At 35.9% G+C, this 27745-nt stretch overlaps 3 protein-coding genes across 8 annotated transcripts in view; all 3 read right to left on the bottom strand.

Moving 5' to 3' along the window:
* The window catches only part of LOC105058656 (uncharacterized), a 49719-nt gene extending 47291 nt beyond the window's left edge, over positions 1-2428 (bottom strand). For all 3 annotated transcript variants that reach the window (XR_012137145.1, XR_012137146.1, XM_010941651.4), the window contains exon 1: positions 1667-2428. Coding sequence is in view for 1 of the 3 variants with exons in the window: in XM_010941651.4 (XP_010939953.1) it covers positions 1697-2314 (618 nt within the window). In the remaining 2 variants the exon portion in view is untranslated. The remainder of the gene's footprint in view (positions 1-1666) is intronic.
* A 3116-nt stretch (positions 2429-5544) lies between these two features.
* Positions 5545-9405, bottom strand: LOC109504735 (uncharacterized). Of its 2 annotated transcripts, none has more exons than XM_029268512.2 (10): positions 9203-9405; positions 9072-9128; positions 8884-8943; positions 8689-8781; positions 8470-8562; positions 7872-7976; positions 7680-7757; positions 6815-6940; positions 6011-6101; positions 5545-5931 (listed from the first exon to the last, which is right to left on the bottom strand). In XM_029268512.2, exons 1-10 carry the CDS (start codon positions 9308-9310, stop codon positions 5738-5740), a joined length of 1005 nt encoding a protein of 334 aa, XP_029124345.2. In that variant the 5' UTR covers positions 9311-9405; the 3' UTR covers positions 5545-5737. The 2 variants fall into 2 exon arrangements, with proteins under 2 accessions (XP_029124345.2, XP_010939949.2); XM_010941647.4 differs by having other exon boundaries at positions 8713-8781; positions 9203-9402.
* Positions 9406-16408: 7003 nt separating this feature from the next.
* LOC105058653 (casein kinase 1-like protein HD16) lies at positions 16409-26921 on the bottom strand. Of its 3 annotated transcripts, none has more exons than XM_010941644.4 (17): positions 26775-26921; positions 26119-26664; positions 24798-24926; positions 24574-24647; positions 24418-24487; positions 24204-24259; positions 21700-21771; positions 21448-21542; positions 21163-21229; positions 20915-21044; positions 20587-20805; positions 20347-20489; positions 19575-19749; positions 19401-19491; positions 18185-18342; positions 17120-17308; positions 16409-16776 (listed from the first exon to the last, which is right to left on the bottom strand). In XM_010941644.4, the coding sequence occupies exons 2-17, from the start codon at positions 26578-26580 to the stop codon at positions 16717-16719; spliced, it is 2190 nt and encodes a 729-aa protein (XP_010939946.1). In that variant the 5' UTR covers positions 26581-26664; positions 26775-26921; the 3' UTR covers positions 16409-16716. The 3 variants fall into 3 exon arrangements, with proteins under 3 accessions (XP_010939946.1, XP_010939947.1, XP_073105764.1); XM_010941645.4 differs by having other exon boundaries at positions 20347-20477; XM_073249663.1 differs by having other exon boundaries at positions 26119-26906.
* Positions 26922-27745: the final 824 nt, after the last annotated feature.

Below are 27745 nucleotides of genomic sequence, written 5' to 3'. Positions count from 1 at the left end.
CAAAGAGTATTAAGATGAGAATATATCTAGTCCTCTCACCCTTTTTTTTTCAACTCGTAACATAACCTACTCCAAATAGGGCAGGTCCATTTCTCTCTTTGTACAAAAATATATCTGAATAAGTATACAAATAGGTATATACAAGTAAATATTATCTCCATCTAAGTGGACATCTGCTTGTTTTTTTATATTTTGTGTTGCATTGGGCAATCGGTAACCCTATTAGTGTGTTTTATAAGAAAAAACGATAATTGTAACAAAGAAGTCCAATTCAACACCAAGAAAATATTCATCATCAGACTAATGACAAAGCACATAAATTCATTAAGTCTTTCAATCAATATTAAATGCTCTACAATTATAAGGGCAAGTTTCGTGATGTATAACCATGATAATCTTTATGTAATATATGTTTGTAAGCCTTGCTTCTAGATTCGGCTACAAATCTGACTCAATGATCACATATCAGAAAGATGCATAGCTCATCTTTACACTCTTGAATAATTTTAGAACTTGCAAATCATAATCTACCATATTTGACATCATCAATGTTTCAGATCCTATTTCATCGATTATTTGGTAGGTTGACACCAATCTTGAACGTAAAGAGCATTGAAAAGGTTGTCTACCATCCTATATAGGCAGGATTTACCAAATCTAAAAATTTTAGCACAAACATGATGCAATGGATACTTATGATGCTTATTAAAGTTAATAAGATCAACTCTTTGCACAGAGATAGTCAAGCTACAAGCAGATGCTTTACTGCGCATTACAATCCCAACACTTTTGCTCTCCTTGTGCCTATGTGGAAGAATAGTTCCTCTTATCATGCCTATGCACATTCCCTTCCCAAGTACTAGCTAATGTATGTTAGCCTTTTTCATTTCTGAAGTACGACGTCCTGTGTCATTTATTCAGATCAAGTGACTAAATGAATAATGTGCTCATTATGTGCAACCAAAAGCTTCGTAAGTACCAAGTTCTCTAGACATCAGAAGCTTCTTGACCAAAATCCCTCACAAGTCAAATCTTTGGATGTCTTCTCATCAATTATCATCATAAGTCTCATCATGTAACATGAAAAATCATCCTCATGCCACTTTGCTCAGTCTCCTGTCTGTGACAAGTCAATTGACCTAAAGTACTGTTCTTGGTGAAAGAAATATCCACAAACAACTGGAGTGGAAAACAATCAATGCTACAAATTCACCCACAAACAACTAGCAAAGCTACCAAGTACAAGCCCACCCACAAACAACCGCCAATGATACCAAGCCTCCCAAGTTTGAGTTCTTCATAATCCAAGATTGATGCAAGCAATCCTATAATATCGTTCTCGCACAACAAATGCCCCACGATGAAAAGGTAAACAAATATGAATCACTCCCCCAAAGGAACTCTAAATTTCACATCCAACGGAATGTTTGTCGTCCATGGATTCAAGCAACGTAATGAAAAGTGCATCAGCTTCCTCAAAAGTGAAAATTAATATAAGGAACAGTGGCTCCATAAAACAACTCCATCAAAACAATCAAAAGATATAAAATATAATTTCCCCAGAAGAAAACCCTAATCACCAGAAAGTTGAATAAGCAAACAAGAAACAGCCTTTTTTCGTATCAACAGAGAACCCTAATTTTGACAACAGGGTTGGTTGCTGTACCTTGAATCGAAACCATCATATTTCCAATGATCAGCTGGTCTTGGGGTCAGGCATGGGGAAGAGCCCCGCCCCAGCGGCCCCTCTCGGGGGCGAGAACCCCAAGAACTTCTGGAGATTAGTCCGGATGCTAATGGAGCAAAGGAAGTAAAGAAAGACCATGGAACAATCAGTGGGATCAGTTCCCGGGAGCCCTCGGTGGCTCATCTTCAGCACCAAAGGGATTGGCGAGAAGGGGAGCTTTGCAACGGCCCGGCCCTCGAACAGAGAGTTGAGGAGACCGAACACGACGAAAAGGACAGCGGCAACGACGGCACCAGACTTGAACTTGGAGAGGGAGAGGTCGCGGGTGGACTCCTTGAGGCTGGTCTCGACCCGGTCCATCTTCTTAGCCCGGGAGGAGGGCTTCTTGGAGGAGGCAGCGGGGGCCGCAGCAGCGGCGCCGGCGCTCGCGGCGGCAGAGGACGAGGTGGATTTCATGGATTCAAGCTTCTTCGACGCCTTGTCGATGGAGGAGCGGAGGGATTTGTAGGTGGAGGTGCGGTAGATGAGGAGCCACGAGATGCCCTCGCAGAGGAAGGCGGTGCATACGGAGATCCCCACCACCACGAGGCTGTCAGCGTAGCGGAACGAGGAGAAGGCCGTCGCCATGGCCTCCACAGCTCCGAGCTCCCGAGATCGTAGGGATTCCTCGTCCCCCAGGTCCTCCTCTCTTCTCTCGTCTTCTCTTCTCCGCGGGGTGGCGATCGACGAATGGAATCGGCTGGGTAGCATACTTACATCTGGCAAGTGGGTTCGGTTGTTCCGCGAGCATATGTTAGCTATCATGATCTAAATTCGGACCTGATTCCCCGACATTAGTCAGCTTAGAATTCATTCACTTAATCTCATGGTAAATATTATGTATGAATGCTCATTCCCATATGATCATCGTTACAGAATATGGTAAAATGCTAAATCATATGACCACATAATTGAACCTAAAATATTCTTTCAATTGTACATAATGCACTGAAAAATTTAAAAATTTAAATCCCAACACTAACAAGTCCTTGGCAAGGTAGCCCTGCCAGTAAAACCAGTCGGTAGGTCCAATAAATTACTGGTCCATAGCAATATGGTTTGCAAACTCATCCTTTAATTTTGCAACAGATACTCCTTAATAATGGACATTATTGCCTAGGGTTTTTCTGAACATCCACTTAATCAACAAGACTATAAATCACATAATCGTTTGGTGAAAAAAGAAACTCTTTTAACAAAAAGAGCATAAATTTTATAGAAAATTAGAGATAAATTTTTAGCTCTACTTTTAACTTAAAATCAGCTTCCCAAATAAGTTTTATATAAAAATAGCTATCCATTCCAAATATAAATTAAAAGTAACTATCCATTTTGATTGAAATTACCCTTATATACTTATATTTTTTAAAATACTATTGCATTACATTATCATAGTGCAGTATTTTTTTACAATAAGGTAGTATTACATTATATTAGTGCAATATTTATTTATAATAATAGAGTATTACTTTATTGTATTATATTAGTACAGTATTTCTTTACAAGAATGTAGTTTATATTATCATAATATAATATATTTTTATTGTAGTATTACTTTACAATAATGTAGTGTTGCTTTATAATAATGTAGTATAATTTTATAATAGTATAGTATTAATTTATAATAGTATAGTATTGCTTTTATTATAGTACATTATTGTTTTATAATAGTATAGTGTTACTTTATAATAGTGTAGTATTAATTTATAACTGCAAGGACCATTAGATCATTTCATTTCATTTGGTTAGTTACTTTTAAGTAGAGCTGTCAAGACGAACAAACTCACCCCAACCTGCCTCTAAATGAAACGAGCAGGCTAGCCTGTTTAACTAGCGGGTTGGAAAAACTCCAATCCGACCCGCCCTGCGAGTTAAATGGGCCAACCTACTAAAATTTAAAAAAAAAAAAAAAAAAACCCTATAAACTTGCAAGGGAGTGGGGGAGGGGGAGACAGGGGGGTGTGAGCGTGGCGGCCGCAGGGGTCATCATGGGGAAGGGGCACGGAGGGTGGGGAGGTGTGCGACGGGGGGTGGGGTGCGTGCGACCGCAAGAAAAGTTGGAGTGGACTAGGGTGCGAGCGCCGGGGCAGAGATGCTCGTCGGGGAGCAGGGGGAGGGGAGGAGTGCAGGGGGATGGGAGCACAGCATCGAGGAGGAGGAGCTCGTAGAGAAATGGGGGAGGAGGAGGGCTAGGATACGAGCACTAAGGAGCGTGCAGAGGGTCGGGAAGCGGCTTGCGGGCGTCGGGGCGGGGAGGGAGGGTGGTGGGGGGACGCAGGGATGCAGACGTCGGAGAGCGTGGAGGAGCTCACAGGGGGTCGAGATATGCTCGTCGGGGAGTGGGGGGAGGAGAGGGAGCCGGGGGCCGCGAAGCGGGCGTCGGAGAGCGCGGAGGAGCTCGCCGAGGCTGTACCAAAAAAAAAAAAAAGAGAAGAGACTCACCTCTCTTGATCTCTCCTCTCTTTCTCATGCAGTTGAAAGGAGATAAGGAGATTTGATTTCAAAATCAACTGTCAAGACGGATCGACCGGTCCTAACCGGCCAATCCAAACGGGACGGATCATTCAACCCCCTTTTAAACAAGTTGCTAAAACATAAACTCAATCCATCTTATTTACATGATAGGGCAGGATAATCCGACGGATCCAACTCAAATTAATAGCTCTATTTTTAAGTTATGTTTCAAATGGAGAGAATTTTTTATTTGAAACTTAAGTGAATAACTATTTTTAAATTTAAACTCAATTAAATATTTTTTATTAATTTTTTTAAATTTTACTATGCTATAAAAATGTACGAGACTCTTGACTTAACCATGTTGTAAGAATTATTTGGCAAATCCCCTTTGCCCCCCCTTGTCTCTTGAGGTATGTGAGAAATAATCATGTTGAAGACAACTCCTTTGCTGTGTTGATTTCTTCCTAACCTTTCAGAATGTGGAAGTATTTGATAAAAGAAAATTACCTAATGGGCAATCCCAATGAGACAGAAGCACCCAAGTTTTCATCATCCAGTATTTAGTGCTGGACTATGCTATCATCTCGAAGTCAATTAAATAGATTGCATAAAACCTATTGCCTTTGGAAAACAAAGGTTTCTTTCAAAGTTTATTGAAATTTGAAGGCTGAGAAAATGAACTCTAGAACATTAAAAAAGAATTTTGCCAGCCGTATAGTTTGAAGTTCAAAATTTACAATATCCATTTATGGTCACCCATTTGGATGCAATATCCATTTATATCCTTTGTTTAGCTTTCTCTGGTTCTACGGCCCCTTCGGGGCTTTCAAGTTGGTTAATCCAGAAGGAACTCAGGCTTACTGTAGATCAAAAAGATTCCTCTCTCCCCCTAACAGTACCATGAGGGCAGTGAAAGATGGCATGACGAATCCAGGCTAAAGCTATTAATTTGCATCCCTCCAATCCATCCGATCAACCCTCCCTTCATTACTAGAATCTCCATGCAACCTTTTAGCTAGAGACATTTCTCAGAAAAAGAAGAAAAAGTTTAACCAGATAGCAATTTTATGCATCAAAACGTGATCATGTTTCAGAATTTAATATGACATGTAAAGGTGGGGAGCCATCATGTCAGATGTTGAGTGGGGTAACCAACACTGAAGTATCAATGTACAATTCGTGAAAAGTAAAAGCAAAATACTCAAACCACTTAAAAATTTTGAGTGCGTAAATTGATTCCAACCATTCCGAAACTTTTTCTGTGGACTGATGCAACGTTTTTGTGATACTGAAAGAAACTAATGTAAGAGTGTACAGGGGCTTCCTCCGAGGGTCAAATCCCATTGTAGAATCAAAATTCAAAATTTCAAGTGTGTAAATCCTTTAATGCAAAATCACTGATTTTTCCATCTAATATACAAGGTGTAAATCAAAATTCCATGTGCACATGTTTTATAATGTATCTATTCCCACTACCTTAACTTTTTAACTTCATCCAATATTTGATGACCACTTAAATTATCAAAACATTCTTTGCACATGAACGAACTTCGATCAAGATGTTCTGGATTTCCAAGCCTTGGATATCTTTTTTCCAAGATATCGAGCAGCATTTACTCCCCCAGCAGCAAGTACACCAGATACTGCTTGCCTGGCACTTGAAACCATAACTAACCGTCTCAAAGCTTTCCTGACACACTTAGCAGCCACCTCTCTTGAAGAAACAGCAATCTGGGGTGTCATTGTGCCTATAGAACCAATATTTTTCATTAATTATACTCCTAACTACATAATGATAAGAACTCACCAGCACACAGAACTAAATACCTGATTCACTTTCATAATTTCCACTAATTCGACGCTGGACTGTCCAAGGAAGACAAGAGAACAGAGAGCTTGTTGCTGATAAACAAAAGTCCTACCAAAATATAATGGTTTAGTATATCAGAAATCAACATGAGTAAAAGAGGAAGAAATCAGACTCAATTATTGGTTTGCTTTCTTTTCCTTCACTGCTTAGCACATTACTTTGTTCCTCAAAGTCAGATAAGTTGTGGTTTTTCCAGAAACTCATAATACTATCATAACAAGAGGGCAAGGCACGAATGTGAGTCTTTCCTCCGAACAGAAGACTTGATATGATTTTTAAGCTAATTCTAGCACACGTCACCAATGAACATGTCAAAAGCCACTAGACATATGGCCAGATATAGCTAGAAGACTGCCAGATCCATATTTTAATCAAACTAATTATTACCACATCAAAGACCCCGAATCTAGGCATTTAAACTCCACAGTGCATCGCAGCAAAACTTCGCATTTGACTGAGTTTCTAAGGAAGCTGTCCCTTGATTCCTTCTTAGGATAATAAATTCAATATTAAAGGTGCATGATTCGATAATGTTGGTTAGGGATTGTATTAGCTTATATGATACAAACTCCTATATACATCTGGAAGTTTTTCTTGGGTTACAAGTTTAGAAATTCTGATAGTAACCACTGTGACTCAGTTCAGTCAACTTACTTTTGGGGGGGAAGTCAGAGTTAGGAGCTGAGCTTGCAGAAACATAGAAAGATAACAGATTGTAAAAAAGCATTGCAGAGCTAAAATATATTGAGAACTAAAGAAACCTGTTTAAATGCTGCCTGTTTGCCATGAGGTGAAGTGCTCAGCAACCCATCAAACACATGCTCTTGTATTAGGGGCTTATACATTGACTGGAATAATTTAAAACTTCCCTCAACAATCTTTTTGACCTGCAGATCAAACATATAAGATCAATACATATCAAAGTAACTTACCCAATGACAAGTTGCATTAATTTGCCATTCCTAACTAGCGTATTTGGTGAAATGGAGATAATTGCAAAAACAAAGATAACTCAGGGCCTATTTGGACACCTGAGCATCACAAAGACAGGATGTATGATGGAAAGAAATTAAAATTTGATGTGGAAGGACCATAAATTTTGATTGATTGGGCAGAAACGTTGATACTTGCAATTACTAAAATCATCATGATAGATGGACTTGAGATTGCTGGAAATGTCAAGATTGCAAGTCTCACAGGTACCCTTTGCTCCCACATTTGTTCCCCATATCCTAATTAATGTGCAATTCCCAACTATGCAGAAGAAATCGCCCAGATGCCATGATCAGGCATCCAAACAAGGCCTCAGTTTTTTTTTTTTATTTAATTTAATTTTATTTTTTTAAAGGTATGCACCGGGATATAATATGCTGATTTTGTCATCCAGCACAGAGTGTCCAATCATCAGGAATAAGTACATCAGATACAAAATCACACAATAAATGATTAGATTTATTGAAGCTAGAAAAAAAAAGGTAATAAATTACCTCAAATTGTTGACTTTACAGAAAGCTAGGGTGCAGTCAAAATTATTCTATATTTTAGATTTCCTCATTTTCTTCTACTGGAATTAAAAGTCCATTCCATTACAATCCAGAATAAATAGGTACGTTCCATTAGACTGACCTTATTCTTGTCCTCTGCAAACAGCATCCGCAAATCACCCATATATGAGAGACTACAAATTTTAGCATATAGATCTTCCTGCATTGTACAGAAACTTTTGATACAAGATCTAACTAGTTATTTTTCCTAATAAAGAACACCTAAAAGAGAAAAAATGCTACATAGTTTGGGGAACAAAACTTCAAGCCAAACCTCAGTAAATTCAGGTGGCAAAAGGAGCAGTGAAGCAGAAATTGCCATCTTCAGATTAATCAAGTTGACCTTTTCTACATCCCAATTATCGATAACAACATGAACCTGTAGGGACAATAACAGCTCATTAGATTCAGAGAGCGAGAATCACGCATCTTGAAAAGATCCTGAAGAAGATGACAGATGATACTCGAGCAGATTAAGTTAGATAACTGGCATGCAAAAATTAATATTTTTATGATCAAAAGATGATATGATGATCAACATAGTGTCACCCAAAAACATTTGAGTTCAACTTAGGTTAGTGCAACTTTGGCACTTGCCCTAGGATTTTGGAACGTCTTGGTAAGAGTGATCTCATACAAGTTTTAACATTCAAGTATCCACTGAATAAACCTGAATTAAATTCTAACAGACTACAAAGATACAGAAAGTAGCAGAGTTCTATGATGAGATCGCCGAAATTATATTTGGATAAAAGATACTAAGTTCATATATAAAGAAGAAATTTCTGCAATATGATCGTCTGGAATGTTATAATAAGTAATCAACAAATAAATAATTAAATAAATCCAGCACACCTCAAGCAACAACATACAGGTTTCTGCAAACGGCCGCTCAAGTAGAACCTATCCCAAGTAAGTATATCCATAGCCAAGTCATGCATTCGCACCACTCCATACTTTATTTTCTGTTAAGAATCCAAATTCAGGCCTACTGGATATATTATTCAACCAATCCATAATAATTAAAGACATCAATGGAGGGCAAACAACAGAGAGAGAGAGAGAGAGAGAGAGAGAGAGAGAGAGAGAGCTGTTAAATTTAGCACCAAAGGAACCTTGTCTCTCCACTCCACAAAGGGATTGAAGTGCACTCCCGCACCTATCCCATCTGCAACCCGAGTAATCTGAACCAAAAATAACAAAAAATTCAACATACTAAAATTACCTAAAATTCAAACACTCAGATGCCCAAAATCGGAAACCAGAGCACCCCAGAAGAAGAATACCGCTCTCGGGCCGAGTCGCACCATCCACGTCGAGTAGTGGCGTCTGTTCCTTTCCAAATTCTGGGTTTTGCTCAACACCAACAAAAGTATCCACTTTATTATATAAACAAAGACAAAAAGATCTAAACAAACATTTAAAGAAGAAGAAGAAGAAGAAGAAGAAGAAGAAGAAGAAGAAGAAAGCTCACTTCCAAATGCCATTTGATGGGATCTGGTACACCCAAGATGTAATCCACCATGGAATTCTGGAAAGGAGGAGAAAGGACCGACAATAAAAGATGAGTCATTTTGGGACGAGAAGGGAAGAAAAGGAGGATACCTTGTCATTATTATTGGGAAGGAGAGCGGAGCCATAAACGCAGCAGAAGTCGACGGGAGGGAAGAGCTCCAGCGGGCCTGCGAGATCCGCCGTCTTGAGCTCCTCCATGTCTGGCGGGGAAAAGCCTCCGGCTAACTCCCCCAAACACCACTGCGATTGCGGCTAGGGACCTAGGGTTAGGCCGGGGTTTTGACGATGGGTCCGGTTTTTCCATGCGAATCCACCCAACCCAGTCCAACTCACCAATAAGTTGGGTTCAGGTCAACCCTCTGAACTGCCTTGAAGCATTTAAAATGTCTCATTTTGCTTCCACGGGCTGCTGGTAGGATTCAGAAAAGTAGTTTGTTATATAATTATCTCAAAAAAATTTAAAAAAAAATTGATCATTACTTCCACCGAAAGTTATACAAAAATATACGATAGAAAAATTTTTAATTTATTTTTAACTTAAAAGTAGCATTTTAATTAAATTTTATATAAATATAATTTTAAATTTTAAATATAAATTAAAAATAATTTTTAATTTTTAATAAAAATTATCTTTATATTTTTAAATAATAAAGCAGTATTTTTTTACAATAAGACAGTATTACATTATATTAGTATGATATCTTTTTATAATAATATAGTATTACTTTATTATATTATATTGATATAATATTTTTTACAATAAGACAGTGTTACATTATATTAGCACAGTATTTCGTTATAATAATATAGTGTTGCTTTATTGTATTATATTAATACAGTATTTCTTTACAATAAGATAGTATTACGTTATTATAGTGTAGTATTACGTTACAATAATACAGTGTTGCTTTATAATAATGTAACAGTATAGTATTATCTTATAATAGTGCAGTACTATTTTATTATAGTATAGTATTATTTTATAATAATATAGTGTTACTTTATAACTACAAAAATAATTCAGTCATTTCATGTCATTTGGGAAGGTATTTTTAAATTATATTTTTAATAAAGAGTATTTTTTATTTGAAACTTAAATGAGAGATTATTTTTAAATTTAAATTTAACTAAAAATTTTTCATTAATTTATCAAAAATAAAATATATTTTAAAAAAAAATCACCTACCTTACCCACTCATTTACCATCATCCACGTGATATGCAGAATGACTGCACCACTACCAGGGCTATAATGTCCTGAAGATTTGGACGATGAACACCTCCCTTCGTGCATTGCACAAATTCCCGATCATGATACGGATTTGTATGATGGAACAGATGGTGGAGTAGAGACAGGGCTGGTCCTGATATTTTTTAGGCCCGAAATCAAATAAAAAAAAATCTTTTCTATTAAAAATTAATATATTTTAAATATTAATTATTATTGAAAAATTAATCTATGTATCTTTTGTAATGCAAATTTTTTTATAATTTTTTTGTAATCAATATTTGACAATAATTCTTCTTCAATAGATAGCATAGCTAAACTATTTAATCTTTCTTGTAACATTGTTGATCATAAATATGATTTTAATAATTTTAATTTTGAAAAACTTCTTTCAGCAGATGCAACAGTGACAAGTATGGTCAATAATATTCTATATGCAATTGATGTATTTGGATAACAATCCATTTCATTAATATAATTAAGTATATCCATAGCAGTATTTTTTTCTTTTGGCATAATTGCTTTTAGAACTTTTAATTCTGAAAATAAATCAATCCCATCAAGATCACAATGATTACCATTTGTTAAAATATTTTGAAGATTAAGACAAAATTTTTTCAAACTTTCTTCTTCCAATGAAATTAATGTTTTGAAATCAAACAAAAATCCAAAATTATTTTCATATAATTGAAATTGTTCAAACCTATATTTCAATAAAAAGATAGCTTGATCTACTAAATATAAAAAATAATTAACTCTAAATGATTCTTCTGATAATTATTCAATATCTATATTAATATTTTCATCAAATTATCTTTTTCTTTTTACTTGACATTTTATACGAAATATAGGATCAATTTCCATCTCATTTGCAATTTTCTTAGCTGAAATCATGGTAGAAGTAAAGCTAGTCTCTCTATATCTTTCAAAAAATGAAACTAACCCTTTTAACTGATCAATGGCAACATCTATACGCATATCCTTAGATTGTAAATTTTTGCTAACTAAATTAACAGTAAATAGTATATCATACCAAATAATCATTCCTAATAAAAATTCAAAATTTTCAAGCTCATATATTGCTAAAGATTCAGTTTCACTCTTTGTTTTTGAATCCTCACAAATTTCAGCTAATTGATATAAAGCTTCTCTTATTTGTGGAGTTTGAAATTTTATTGCTTTGACGTTCTCAATGCGACTTTCCCAACGTGTTTGTGACAATGGCTTTAATGTTAAATTAGGTACATTATCAAGTAAAATTTTTCATCTCTTTGTAGAACCACCAAATACATTATATATATGTTGTATTACACCAAAAAAAGTTTTAGTTTTACTACAAGATGAAGCTATATCACAAAGTGTTAAGTTAAGACTATGACAAGCACATGGTGTATAAAATGCTCTAGAATTTATTTCTAATAATCTTTTTGGTACTCCCTGATTTTTTCCTTTCATTTTAGATCCATTGTCATATCCTTGTCCTCTTATATCATCAATGTTTAAATTAAGAGTTTCTATAATAGATTGTAATTCATTAAAAAGGCCTAAACCTGATGTATTATCCACTTTTAAAAATTCTAAAAAGTATTCTTCTATTGTTATTAGTCTTTTTGAAATATTCACACATCGTTTGATCAAAGACATTTATTCTTGATGACTTGCATCTGAAGTACAATCAAGTATAATGGAATAATATTTTGCTTCTTTAATTTTTTTAATTATTAAATTTTTTATATTAGATGCTAATGCAATGACTAACTCATCTTGAATTTTATGACTAAGATAATGATATTGAATTTCATTATTTTGAATACGTCTAAGATGTTCTTGCATAATTGAATCAAAAACAGCAATCATTTCAATTAATCGTAAAAAATTACCATTACTATTTTGATAAATTTTTTCATTCGTTCCACAAAAAGTTAGAGAACTTTGAGCAAGAAATTTAACAGCAGCTACTATTCTTAATAGTACTTTTTTCTAATGTTCTTTCTCTTTATTAATTTTTTCTTGAATATGTTTATCGATTGTTTAATTTTTTTTAAATCTATTCTGTAAATCAATCCAAGTGGTCATATTATGAATGTGATCATTACTAGTTTCATGAGCTTTAAGTCTTTCACTAAGGTGTTTCCAATCTCTACAACCATCACTTGCTAATTGACTTCTACTACTATTATCATTTGATTTAAATAGCTTACAACAAAAATAAAATAATTTGTCTAACTCTTTTGAATATACTAACCAGTTTCGGTCATGTTGCTCTCCATTTAGTAAAGTTCGATCATAATGTATTCAAGAAAAATATCTATTATATTGATCAAGAGGGAACTTTATATTAATATCTCTTTTAGGATCATTTTCAATTAATAAATCTTTAGAATTTGTATCAAGACTATCCCATATCCTAGGATCATAAATGTCAAAAGTATTTAATTCACTTGATTTTTCATTCATTAAATTTTTATCACCACTAATGAGATAATCTGTGCTATTAGTATTATCATTATTAATAATATTATTATCATTATCTAATTCATAAGTAACATTTGTATTTTCATAGACAAATTCACTAACAATATTATTTGAATTCTCAACTATATCACTTTTTTTAGTTATAATAAATTTATCAAGACATCCTTTTAATGATTGAGTCAATTGTTCTAGTTTTCTTTTTTTCTTAAGTTTTTCATGACGTGAAGGATATTTTTTAGGTATCATTTTGATTAATAAAATAATAAATATTAGCTAAAATTAGTAATCAATAAATTTGAAGTTTAGAACAATAGAACCTGATTTAAAGTTTTTTGATAGAACAATAGAACTTGCTTGAAGACTTTTTTGATGGAACAAAATTTGAGTAAAAGCTACTGTAATTGTAATAAAAATTTAAATTTAAAAAATAAAATATGATAATTAATCAATTATTTTAAGAATAAGATATAGTAAAAATAATAAGAAAATGAAGTGAAATCACAAGCTATCTAAAAAAATAAGATGGATATAAAGGCCATAATTATATTTATTTAAAAAAGCAAGTCCTAGGTGTACAAAATTAAATATATTCCATCATATGCAAGAATACTGACCTATTGATTAAGACTCTCACATAGACGGGCCAAATTTCATATACCTAAACCAATTGGATTATAATTAACAAATTCATGTAATTATATTATGTGAACCATCTTTTTTTTTTTTATTATGTGGACTGTGGATCATCTTTTTTTTTCCTTCTTTTTCTTCCATAGTAAAACAGAGGACTCATCCTCTCTCTTTTTTAACGGAATAGTGTGGATCATCTTTTTTCTTTTTTTTATTGTGTGAACTGTGGATCATTTTTTTTTTCTTTTTCTTCCATGGTAAAATAGGGGATCCTTTCTTTTTTTTTTTTTTTAACGGAATAAAGGACTCATCTCTCGTTCCTGAGGTAAGGCCGTAAGGGAGATCCTCCTCCCCGGCCAACACCGCCCACAACTAAAGGAGCGGTCCCCGACGATCGGACGACGACAACCACAGGCTCCAGTGATTTTTTTTTTAATTTTAAATTCGTTACATGTGCGTAGAGAATGGTCAGAGAAAAAGTTCATCTGAAAAACTCAATGAGCTGGGAACAAGAAAAGCTGAGAGTACAACATATTCAAGGATTTAAAAAGAGAAATAAAAAAACTTATATATAAAGCATCAAAAAATCTAATTCAGCCAACAGTGGTCGAATAGTTTTTTTTTTCCTTCTTTTTCCACGGTAAAACAGGGACTCTTTCTCTCTATTTTTTTTTTTTTAACGAAACAGAGAACTCATTCCTGTTCCTGAGGCAAGGCCACAACCCACAAGGGAGATCCTCCTCCCCGGCCAACACCGCCCACAACTAAAGGGGCAGTCTTCGACGACCGGATGACGACAACCACAAGCTCCGATGACCGAGGTGCCGGAAATATAAAAAAATAAAAAAATAGGAAAATTTGCTGAACTAGGATTTCAAGAATTTTTCTAACAATAAATCGGCAAAAAATCAAGTTTAAAATTCATAGCAGATTGAAAGAGGAGAATTGAAGAGATTTATTTGACTTTTTGATAGATTTTGATCTGATTTTTGATGTCCAAAATAAGGAAGAATCACCGATGGACAGCAGAATAGAGAGAAATCAAGGGAGGCGTTGCGAGGTGACGAGAGACGATGAAAAATTCAAAGAAAAATCGAGATGATGAGGGCTAAAAAGCTGTTGCTGGGAGCCGTTGGGGTGCCGGGACTCGGGAGAGGGAGAACGACGTTTGATTTACCCAGAAAAAAAAAAAAAAAATCAGGGGCCTGGGGTGGTCGTCCAATTTGACCCACCTCAGGGCCGGCTCTGAGTAGAGAGCGTAGCAAGCTCATTTAATTAACATTTGTCAGTTCAAGATTTTACTTAATTTTACCCAAGCCTCTAATAGTGCATCGAATGCTACCTCCACCGCCATAATTTTTGTCACCAACATTCGTCAACATAATCTAAAAAAAGAATTGCGCGCTTCATTTTTCTTTCTGCCAACTCCTTTCTCAACTTCTTTTATACAGCAAAGTAACAGAAGATATATTATTTATTTTCCTTTTTATTCTCTGTAGATGATTCACTTGAAGTTGAGCAAAATATAAAAGATCCTTAACTACATTTATTCTACTTAAGATCCCACCAAATGCTAAAATGTTAGTCTATTTACTGCAAATATAAATGTTGGGTTTCAAAAAAAAAAATTAAGTTATTCTTTCGTTTAATCGGGAACAAATTGATCCACGACCAAAAGCTTTTGTGTCCCTACTTTCCATTAAGGGTGCTTTTGGTTAATCACTAAAAATATATATATATTTTTATTTTTTAATTTTTTAAAAAATAAAAATTAAAATATAATATTTGATGAAAAGTAAAAATTAAAAATTAAAATAATCAAAATAGTTACTTTATATATAAAATAAAAATTTTTTATTTTTCAAAATTTATTTTTTTATTTTTTTACTTTCGAACGTCTAAAACGTCAAACTAAAAAATAAAAAATTCGAATCCTTCTCTCTCACGGAGTTCTTCACCTCTTCATTCCTTTTTTTCCTCTCTTTCTTTCTTGTCGAGCTCTTCATCCGTCGTTCTCAAATTTTGCTTTTTACTTTATAACAAAATAGTTATCAAATATATTTTTTATTTTTTTATTTTTATTTAATAATAAAAATAAAAAAATAAAAAATATTTTTAAAAATTAAAAAATAAAAAATATAACGAAACGCACCATAAGTTGGCGAGCAAAGCAGCTTTAAAACCACAGCGCAGTGTGTTTTTTTCCCCAAAAAAGGAAATAAGAGCATACCATAGTTGCTTCGTCCTCAACGTCAACTTTAGCAAATCACTGGATCTGTGCATAAGGATGCGCAACGAGCGTGCTGGGCTAGAGTTTTGTCAAATTTTCCTCCTGACATGGCAGCTTGAAACGAAGTCTACAGCTCGACCCACGGACCGGACCATTGGAATCTATATCCGTGCATCATTTCAATTTTAATGCCCAATTCATGACTCTAAGTGGGACTACAATAGGCGGGACTCTTTTCAAGTGGTTTACAGTACTTTAGTGCAACAAAGGAATAACCCGGTCATGCCAACCTATCGTCCAGAAAAGTCTATTTTCTCCTGTCTTGAAAGTATGCCGTTCCAGACGGTTCACTGAACTCCGGATCGCAACCATCTTTTCTTCATGTACCTCTGAATCTTCAGTCAGTTCGGCATTTCCTCTTTGATCACATCATACAACCCTGGAAAACACGAGTTCAACAAATTACCACCATCAAATTGCTTGAATGATCTAACGACTCATGTCTGTAAAGTGAGACCGCTAACAGTGGCCTCTCCTTTAAGCTAAATAAACAAACGCCATAAATATTTCTTCGAAGCTAACACAGCCCTCTCAGACAGCATGCAACACGATAGCAGGGTTCTTTACGCCCATAGCCAAAGAAATGGGTCCTAAACTCAATAACCCTGGGCGATGCTAGACATCCTCAATTAACGTTGCCACGGTTGATACGTTGTCCAATCATTCCGAGCCTCTTAAACTGAAAATTTCTAACCATTGATGCATGCCTCTTTACCTGTTTAGCGTTTCAGTGCAAAGTTTGTTCCTTACATGCATGGGGCCTTTGGAGTTCGGTCCCCTCAAGGTATATATATAAATATACATCATCCAATGGAATCCGCAGCTAATTACACTGGCTGAAAAATTTACAATCGAACAAAGACGACAAAAGAAAATAAGACTGCCTACCATTGCCTTTCGAGCGGTTACCACTTGCATGCTAAATTAAACTCAGGCAGCAAAACACTGCTCTCAATATTTGACATGTAGGTCGGCATAAATATCATGATACAGTGCGTCCATAGCACACAGCAGCAAGATAGAGATTCTTGGCCCATTTATCCTGCATGTACACAGACACACACACACACACAAACAGAAGAAAACGAAAAGAAAATCAGACGAAGCATGTACATGTAAAGCAGTCGACATTTTTATGACGTCATCCATATTAAAAAAATAACAATTAAAAGAAGGTGCAATAATTGCAGCCATTTAATGGCATTAGAGCAGCAGGCAACCATTTAATGAATGCCGGCCCCATTCTGCAGTTCCCATAAATATCTTTTTGTAAAGAAATTTACCATTTTTCTTCATATTAATTCAGATTGAACTGCCATAACATCCATCTACTACTCGGAATATCGTAGATTCACTCATGTTAAAGTCATGAGGTGATACTCTACCTTGACGTGAGCACTTGGGAACGCTGAGGTTCGAAGGGTCTCCTGAGTCTCATCCCCAGGCTTCCGTTTGGGCACACTTAGAATAAGGGCAGCCTGATCCCAAGTGGCAGCCACTGAGGTTATGCGATACCCATTATCCCAACGCCTATGGATTCCCTCACTTGGATAGAGAAAATCTAATTCAACAACCTGGAAAAAAACAGAGCAGAAAGAAGCATGAAGGATTTTCTGTTACGTCATGCTATAGCAACTATGAAGGATCACCATATCTAAATTGTAGCTCAAAAATCCAAAGATCCAAAGACATGATGGGCACATTTAAGGGCAGCAGCTAAAATTAGTTAGTTTTTCATTTGGTCAGAGATGAAAAATATTTAGAATTGGACAAAGGTATTTAAATATTTTATATCAAAGGATAATTATGAAAGAAGCAATAGACTTCTTGTTTATCTTTATAAAATGCGGAGAATTTTGTGAAAATAAACTGCAGCAGTTGTTTTTTTTTTCTTTTTTTCTAGTAGTGGGTGCAGAAAAAGGAGCAATTATACTCATTTTTGTTTTGGACAGTACTGGATCATTCTGCCCTGCCCTTATGACAGCAGTCTGTGTGCATGAGATTTAAACAGTCCTCTTTAAAGGCAGGCCAATAATGGTCCGAGTCTAAAGCAGATTCTTCCTGCAAATTGTTGGACCCTTTTTACAATAAAACAACCAATAAATTTCTTCGACAAAGTTTTCTAAAGCAAAAGCTAAAATGGATGGTAGAGAGGAGGCCTCATCACAATAGTAAGATTGCTCCACTATGACCAGGATGTTACAAGTTTGAAACACAGAAATGGCCGATCCACATGCAGAGGTAAGACTGCATATATCCGACCCTCCCAAATCCTGTAGTGACAAAAGCCTTGTGTCTCCGGCCACCAGTTTTATACTAACATGGATAGTAAAAGCTGAATGCAATCTTCATAGTTTTAGGCCAACAATTAAGACAAGGAGATTCTTGTTCACTACAAGCAGCCACTCTTTAAGGTATTTTTAGGTATAAAAGAAGTACTGCCCTCATACCTGATCACTAAAGCCAGCATTGCGGGACATGACAACACCCCATCGGCTTCCAGAAGTTGCCATTGATGTGACATGAAATCCTTCTTTCCACTTCTTGTTTATCCATTTGAAGGGGAAAGATTCACTAACTTTGTAAGACTGCTGCGTATATGGAGTGCCTGAAAGAGTTTGATTGCAGATTCGGTTAGAAATCAGGTGCAAATTGAAAGGGAAATATTGGGGGCACGGGGAGGGATTCAATACTGATACATAAGAAAATCAGATGAACTGCAAGACAGAAACAATACAAAAGAACATAGCCCTTTTCCAGATAGAAAGACATCCACTCACATCAGGTTCACATAGGTCCCAATACTTAGCGACATTTAACACACAAGACTCAGACCCAGAATCTCCAGTTGCTAGGTAGAGGAGTATGACCACCGAGGCAAATTCCAGGTCATGAAAGAATATAACCCCACTTGTTTGGGATAATTTAGGTTATAAAACATACAAAACTAGTGTCAATTGCAATATGAATGTTATAAATTGGACCAGCTAGCAGCCACAACTTGACATGCTAAGAAAAAAAAAAAGTCAATCCACAAGGCACAATACTAACCATTATCAGAAGTCAGAACTGTTCTAATGCAGATACCTCCAGCATTGTTCTTATCCAAAATTTATATGGATTGAAGGCACCAAACCATGATTTCACATTTTTGGTCATCTTGGCCTATAGGAATGAAAATTTTGTCCAAGTGACGAGCAGCAATTAGTCATTTCGGCTGTATTTGGATGTTTTATGTTGTCTCATATTGATAGGGACGCAATGAGTCAGGCTGTATTTTGATACTTTTATATTCAAATCAATCATTACTTCCTTAATTTTAAAATGTTATATATTAATTCTAAAAATAGTCACAGGGGTAAAAATTTCCTAGAGCTAGCTTATGCTTAAATTTACAGACCTATCTATTTCACCATGCAGACCCATTTGACAATGTAAATCTAAGTAATACTCACATACTGACCACATTCACAAAGAGCTGCAAATGAACCGCACTATAATAGTTGATTCAAACTTGTTTGAAACCATTAGTAAAAATTGACACCATTCATTCCTTTCTACATAAGATAAAATTGTTGTCAACAATGTTTACACCAATCATTGTTCAGTCATGTTAACAGGAATGTCAAAGAAATGAATCAAAAATCCCAAACAAGTGATACTAACCTTTAGACATCACTACGAGAGAACTTCCATTGTTAGCACCAGCTATAGAGCTGATAAAGTAGTTTTTCTCCCACTGTTCCATAATCCAATCCTGCAGCAGACGATCTATATGAATAATGGCAATGGAAACTAAAAAGTTACCAAAACACCAAATTCAGTAAGCTGAACTCATACCTTGTGAAGGAAGAGGGGTGACAATTCGTAAACCTGAGATGTGAAACCAGTTCCTGCATCCATAATGAGTGCCCACAGATTGGAGCATGATGCAACACAACTTATAAGCAGGCCATCTTCATTTCCTCTCTCCACATGTTGTGCCACCCGTGCATCAGCCACATTATAATGGTACCTAATTATAGTGAAGTCAGTTTGAGGTGCAAAGTTTAGTGCGAGCTGAAATCAATATTGCGAGTTGAAACAAATATCAACTTACAAGTAGCCATATTTTAGTTTAGCTCCAATATCAACCAAGCGAGTTGCAAGCAATATCAACTTTCGTTTACAGTTAGTTGAATATTCCAGATTTTTTGTTGCAAATAGTCATATTTACAAAGGACTCACTTTTTTTCCTCTGTTTTTTTTCACTTTAATATATACTCACTGGATGGCAGTTTGTAAGCATTCTTTTGCAGAAATTTTGGAGAAAAGGTTGGGAAGCAGTTTGTAACGGCACACAATCTTTTGTGGCCAAACAATCCCTTAATGATTAGCTAGCCATTTCAAATAAATATCAGTGCATATTATAGAATCACATGGTCTATACCAGCCCACAAGAGTCAAATATACAGAAATATTTTAAACAAAAAAAAAATATAAAGCAATCTATATGTTCCACATACTTATATAAAGTTGATATAGTCATAGCTGAAACAGCTCAAGATACAATGATGAATCTCTTAGGTCTCAAATCAACAACAAACTAGGTCGATAAGCAAGAGCCATATACCTTTGTTTCATAGGAAGCCTGGCATTATATACTGAAATCCACTGGGTGGCAGGAACTCCTAAACGGATCTTCTTCTTTAAATGACCTTCATCTTCTTCATCAATAGTCAGCCTGCCCCGTTTCTGGCCAACCTGACAGAGAATCTTACCGCAAGATAAATTATGTTAGACACCATAAGGCATTTCATCTTCAATATTTAACACAAAATCAAAAATAGAATCATGCAAACCCATGTATCACCTTCTGAGCACCATCTGTATTGATGGGCCTGGTTGCTGGATTTGGTCCAATTAACCCATCAAACAGTGAAATTAATTTAGAGTAGTTTGGCTCCTCATCAAACTTCATGTTGACTACAAGCTCAAGAAACTGTTTAAAAGGTGGTGGACAGAAGCAACAAAGGATCTCAGGAGATGTTGCCATCTTTTTCTTGCAAACTAAAAATGACTTGTTATCGCCCTGTGATAGTAACATGCAACACAGAATGAACTCTAAGAAATAAACATATTTACTCTTGAGAATGCACTGACAAATAATCCATAACACTAAGTACCTAGAATTAAGATACCTGGAATCCCTGCCATGGTAACCTGCCTCGGTGAAGAAAAATGAGTGTGTATGCAAGAGACTCCAAATCATCCCTTCTACTTGCAGTTCGTCCCAAGTGTGCATGCACGCTCGCATATCGAACAGTTCCTCTATGGGAATTAAAGCTTAGTTTGAGACTTTGAGTAATTAAACTTCAAATTATAATTAATCCAATAAGGGTTGGCTATTTCTCACTGAACATTATCACATGAGAAAGAAATAGAACACCTGAACACATCTGGTCGCTGATCATACTCAACATGCTGTGTGCTGGCAGTATCTTTCCATCTTGTTGCTACAAAGTAATTCATGTAAAATTGGTTACAGAAAGAACATGGATAAGAGAAAGAGGAATTAAGAAAATGTTGGTCAAGGTTACTCATCTAAGGAGTTTAGCTCCCAGGTAATGAAAAAACAATAATAGCAAGAAAGCATCATTGGAAGAATAAAAGGCATCGATATGCCACACCAAAAAAAAAAAGAGCACCATCTATTGAGTGAAACTCTTCTCACCTAATCCCAGATCAACAAGATATAACTTCTTCTCCTGGGGTGTTGATGGCTGACCAAATAAAAAATTCTCAGGCTTTACATCTCCATGGACATATCTAACAAAAGATATAGCATAAAATTTATTAGAACAGGACTGAGCATTTAAAGGCAAACATCTATCAAATAGCTGTCAATGAACCATCTACATATTGCTCTGTCAAGGAAAGATGTGACCTTCTCAATATAGCTATGTCAACATAAGTGGAGACTTACCCTTTTGAATGCATCTTCTCAAGAATCGAAATGGACTCGACACCAATGCAAGCTACCATCTCAGATGACATCCTGAAAAATTACAGACACATGAATTAGACCGATGATAAACCACTAGATTCTTAACAGAAGTTATGGCTTTGTTACTCATCTACCCTTACAAAGACCGACCTACTAAATAAAGATTGTTTGTTAACCTACTAGACATGTATGTTATTGTAAACATAAGTTCACACTTGCAAACGCAGATCAGACATGCATGCATAAGTAGAGTGGTAAGGCAAGAAAGAAGCTAAGAAGCGCATCTGTTGGTAGTAAGAGTACTGCTCAAACATTGACCATGTGCCACTTTTTAATAATTGTTATAGAAGTAAATTTATTTGATTAAAACAATAGCAGAGAAATCCACACCATGCACCGAACCAAAGATAATAACAATGAAACTGAAAGTTCAGGGGTGGTACAAGTCAGCACTGTTGAAGTATAGAATGGAAAGTATGTATACAAAAAATAAGCATAGAGTAACATGCACTGTATTTCAAAGTTCAGAGTGTCAAGTCTACAAAGAAGATTCTGCTAAATTTAATAGGAGAATCCTTCCAATTTCATGCATAAGACCCAAAAGAAGGAACTAAGGATCCCTCCTATATCACAACAAACAGTGGAATTTTTGAGTTTATGCAAAAGGTCATGAGGCTGCTGCAAAATAATGGAATTGAAGTACAGTCCACAGAAATAAGCAACAGTGGACTTGAATTACCATCAAATACATTATGTAATTCAACAGACCAATAGAGGGGGAAATCCATGATAGCCTGGTCAGAAACAACTATGCTAACACACATCTCCTAGTGACTACAAAAGAATACATGAGTTTCAAACTACCTTCAATAGAAAAGACAAATATGGTGGTCAAGTGCATCACAGTCTACGAGCATTGCAAATGATCACAGTCTACAAGATATCTTCAATAATATACATGACACAATACATGAAGCAACAATATATCTTAACAAGAAACTAAAAAACCCATGTCCTATTGTATTGGTTCACCATAATGCATCCTCTACAAACATTGCAATACCTCAACTATACAACACTTTTAAATACCCCAATATGATAAGAAAACTATGTTGTTACTTTCAAAGCGACAAGTCATGAAAAGGTTATCATATAAATCAAGACCTTAAAAAAAAAAAAAAAGGACAAAAGAAGAGGATCAAACTCCCAGTGAAGATAATATATTTCCAGGAAATGCAAAAATAAATGCTATACGACATAATGATGATGTCCTCCCACTTTCTAACCCTTACACAGGTCACTGCTGCTTTGCTGCTAAATCCAAACAGGGGATGTGAAGAATCAGAGAAGATAAAATAAAACACAGCCCCAAAGTTTCAAGAAACCAATGATAAGCTCCAACAGACATCAGAAATCAGCCTCCTCACATATCTAAGTAGTGTAGGCAGCTCTGCATTATATTTATCCTCATAATTCTTTATCAAATTACAAATTCACAACAAGAACCGAAGAAATCCAACCACCTTCTGCCTCAAATAAAACATTCAATTTTCAACTGTTTTTGAAATTAGAAGTCTTTGCCAAACTGTTTTAGCTCACATAATGCTCAGGACACAGCCTAACCTGGGCATTATTTCCAAAAATATGACTTGGAACTCTTATTGGCAATAGTCCGTGAATAGACCTCTTCATGAGCTAGGCCCAAAGATCAACACCATTTAATATTGCCAACAACCTACAACATGTCTATTATCCCACTAAGTTCACACATCAACAACAATTGTAAACAAGACTACAAACACATCAAACATGAACAAACAACACAAGAAAAAAAAAATTAAAAAAAAAGAGGGGGGGACTAAGCCAAGCTTTAATCTCCAAGCTTAAGCCCAATATGTTTATTAGAAGGGCTTATTTTCCAGGCTTGACCGAGCCCATCAAGCCTAAAACCTTGGCCCAAGCCCAGCCAAAAGGCTTTGAGCTTGAGTGGGTTGGGTAACCTGCCCAGCCCATGAACATGTCTATCCATCAATATTGGTCAATCAACCATGAATCCTTAGCAGACTCTCCATATCCATGAAAAAAATTCACTCTTTTTATTTCGATGAGACTTCATTCAAACATTTCTGACTAATAAATGCACTATTAATTTGATTGTACTTTCCAAATCCTCAGCTGATGGAATATTTGCACAGACAGATTCAATTCAAGAATACTTTGCCCCAAATAAATAACCAATCAACAAAGTAAAAAATAATTGAATGACTAAAGAAGAATAGCATAAAGCTAAGGAAAGGAGAAATTTGAAATTAGACAAAATATATCTTCACCTTAGAAAAAAAAAAAAGAAATTCACCTTTTTCATGATTTAAAGGGTATACAAAATTCTCTTCAAAGAATAGATGAATATGGACATCAAACCACAACATGCTTGCGATGCATTAATTCAAACGAAATAACATGCATGCCAGCAAGATACTCACGCTTGGCCAGATGAATTCCATGCATCCCATAAACTAGGACCCAGCATATCCATAACCTGTAAGTGAAAAAACAAAATGAAAGTAGACAAGCTTTTACAGAAGTTACGTATAAAATAATTGATGTGAAGTGAAACAGCTAAAAAAAATATCACCAACTATCTGATGATGCAAAACAGCCAACAAAACATGAAAGAACAACTATAGAAAATAATACCATCACATAATAGTCTCCCTGTCGCCCTTTATAATGCACCTTAGGTACGCCATGGGTGCCCCCAAGAGCACTATGCAAAGGTAAACAAAAGCAATTCAGTGCTATCACCAGATGGAAAGGATGATAAAATGACTTCTGCAAAGAACATAGACAAACCTGTAAACTTGCCATTCATATGGAGGACCATAGTTACAGCCTTTGCTGCTCCTATGCTCAAATTTTATAGCCACCTGTTGATATAATTAACAGTGAGAAGCAAAACTCTTAGCAAGAAAGCAGTATTAGAAACAGGACTTTACGTAATTGCTTGAATCTCTAGCCTACAGCCCACCCTACAGAAAATAAACAAACAAATAAGGAAAAAAAATCTTAAAAGGTACCTCTAATGCACCAGCACCTGTTGCACGTTCACTGCCTCCAGAAACACGGCGACCAACAAAAACCTGACCAAACCCACCTTTGCCCAATCTCCTCTCGATCTTATAAACAGGAGACCCTCCTACCTGGACCTGAAAAACAGACTGACTAAAGATTAATCCTTACTCTCACATACAGATAGCACTTGGATAAACCATGACCAATTATTTTCCTTTCATATTTGGAGGGCAGTGCAGGGCAGGGGTTGGGTTGGGTGGCTAGTGTGTGTATGCATGGAAGAAGTAAAGAGAGTACAATCACAAAGCAACAAATCAACAGGAAAGCATCCAAAGGCAATGACAAGGAGAAAGAAAAATAAACCGCAGACCTAAAATCCAATGATAAGACTCAAAAAAAAATTATGGCCACATATCTCAAATTTCAGATACAATGATTCCAACAATAATTACAAGTGCATGATTTGAAACATGCAAGAACTATATGATGATTTCAACAACAACAAGATGACAATAAGTTGATCTAGAGCATGCTCACCAAGCTTAAATTTCAGGAAGCCACATGGGCTCATGAACATTAGCAATTAGGGTTAATGGACAGAAAATGAGGTCTATCATTGTTATGTGTAAGTAAAGGAAGGTAAAAATTGGCACCCCCGGAGGATTAATGAAGCTTAATTGTTAAATTATACAACATGAACACATGCTAGCGTTGGCTTAAGATGCCCATGGTGTACAAGGAACAGATAGAGCTCATCATCTCGCAATGGCTTTTGATGGATTCCAAAGCAACATATGGTCAATATAGGCGATCCTACATCAACAAGACTCAGATTGTTTATGCTTGTATTTACGCTTATGTCTAACAGGGTACATCCAATTATCCATTTAAGTTTTTTTTTATGAAAAAAGCCCGTGACTAACAGGAAGGCAAAACAGGGGATATTAGGCTCGAAGAAAAAGATGAAGATAGAAACCTAGAACTTGTGCATCTGACACGGGGGAAACGAGTTCATGTCCCTCTTCAAATTTAGAGAGAGACATGGAGAGAGGGAGGGGGACAACGAATATAGTAATATTCAAACTTGTAACCAATACGGAAAACTGTACAACCAAAGTAATAGGATCGAAGCAGATTCCTAATATATTCTAGCATCTACGGTGAGGATTCAGACTTTGTAAATAAGATTTCAGAAGTTTAAAAACAGACCCTATGAATTCTATCACAATAACTAAAACATCACAAACAATAATGACTTCTAACAAGCAGAAGCGTTTGGTTTTTAAAAGAGATAAATAAAAAGGAAAACAAAAAGGAGGCATATACCCTTTCTGGGAAAGGTGCGGTGCTCCCTTCCTCTTCCTTCGCTGCGGCCCGATTGGCACTCAACCCACCGCTTTCGTCCCCCATTATCTCCTTCCCCCAGACGTCCTCCTTTACCAGTTCCTCTCCTCGCTTCCTTCGGCCTCCTCCTCTTTTCTCCTCCTCTTCGACAACCACCACCTCCTTCGACTGTTCCGACACTCTCTCCTCCTCTTCCCCCTTTCCGTCGTCCTCGTTCACCAGAACCAACCTCCCCTTCGCCGACCTCGCCCTCGGCCGCGACTTTGCCGCCGGTCGACGCGCCCCCGCCCGGGTCCTCACCCGCTGCCCGATCCCAGCCGCTACCGCCGCGGCCGGCCCCGGCTTCTTTGCCGCCCGGGCCCTTGGCTTCCACGACGGGATCACCGCCGCCGCCGGCGGTGGAGCGCGGCCTCCTCGACGCGTCCCGCTACGCAGTTCTGGCATTCTTCTCCCATGCAATCGCGACGCCCCCCACGGATTCCGACCATTATCTCCTCAATCTCGTCCCAAATTCTCCGCCATTCCAGTCTTCCAACCCTCGAAAAACCCCCAAAATCAGCTCCAAATCGGGCAAAGAAACCCTCAATCTTCACGTTTTTCACAAGAACCAAAAGAAAAAAGATCGAGAAGAGAACGACCTGGAGTACAGAAGAATCGATCGAATCGGCTCCGATTCTCGTCGCCGCCTTCTTCTTGGGCGATCGATCGCCGACAAGATGGGGAGGATTTGCGATATATTTTTCCCACGAAGCCGCTGGAGAGAGAAGGCAGATATTAAACCCTTGATCGAATACCATCGGAAAAGTATAGAATCAATGTGAAATATAAAAAGAGGTTTTTTTTTTAATAAAAATAAAGTAAAATAAGGACGTGCTTGTAATCTGTCGAAGTGGGCCCCTGTACAGTGGGAGGCCAACACGTGAATTCAAAGCTCGTGTGGCTTCGCATGTGTGATCCTTGGCGGCTAAAAATCAGTTGGAGGGAAGGGATCATTTTTACCCCTTATTGCGAAACAGTGTGAATTTTGACGCGGGTAAAAAAGAAAAGGGTTCTTACCAAGAAAAGATGAGGGTTCGTTTGACTGCGATATTAATAAATCTTACATTAAATTTATTGATAATTAATAAAATTTATTAATTATTTTATTAATAATTAATATTTATTCATAAATATATTAATAAACTAAATATATTATTATTTATAAATATTCTTAATCAATATATTATATATTTATAATATAATATTAATTATATAATATAATTAATATAATATTAATATAATAATATTAATATAATATATGTGAGAATATTTTTATTAAGAAATTATATTTTAAAATTATCTGAGGTTATCTAATATAATATATAAAAGAAATGGTTAAGTTGGTGACTTTTTGACAAGTGACATTCTAAGTATTTGACATGATTTATTATCGTTTAATAAGAAAAATCAGGTTGATGACAGGTGACATTCTGAATGTTTTATATTAATCATTAAAAAAAATTATTTATTAATTTTTTTTAATATTAAAATAATTATTTAGTTTTAATTATTATTCAATTTAATTTTAATAAAATATATAATTTTTTTCATATACTCATATCTTTTTTTT

The sequence above is a fragment of the Elaeis guineensis genome, chromosome 15, assembly GCF_000442705.2.
Source record: "Elaeis guineensis isolate ETL-2024a chromosome 15, EG11, whole genome shotgun sequence".
Classification (NCBI taxonomy): domain Eukaryota; kingdom Viridiplantae; phylum Streptophyta; class Magnoliopsida; order Arecales; family Arecaceae; genus Elaeis; species Elaeis guineensis.
The sequence above is the reverse complement of the archived record's forward strand: the minus strand, read 5'-3'. Positions and strand labels throughout refer to the sequence as shown.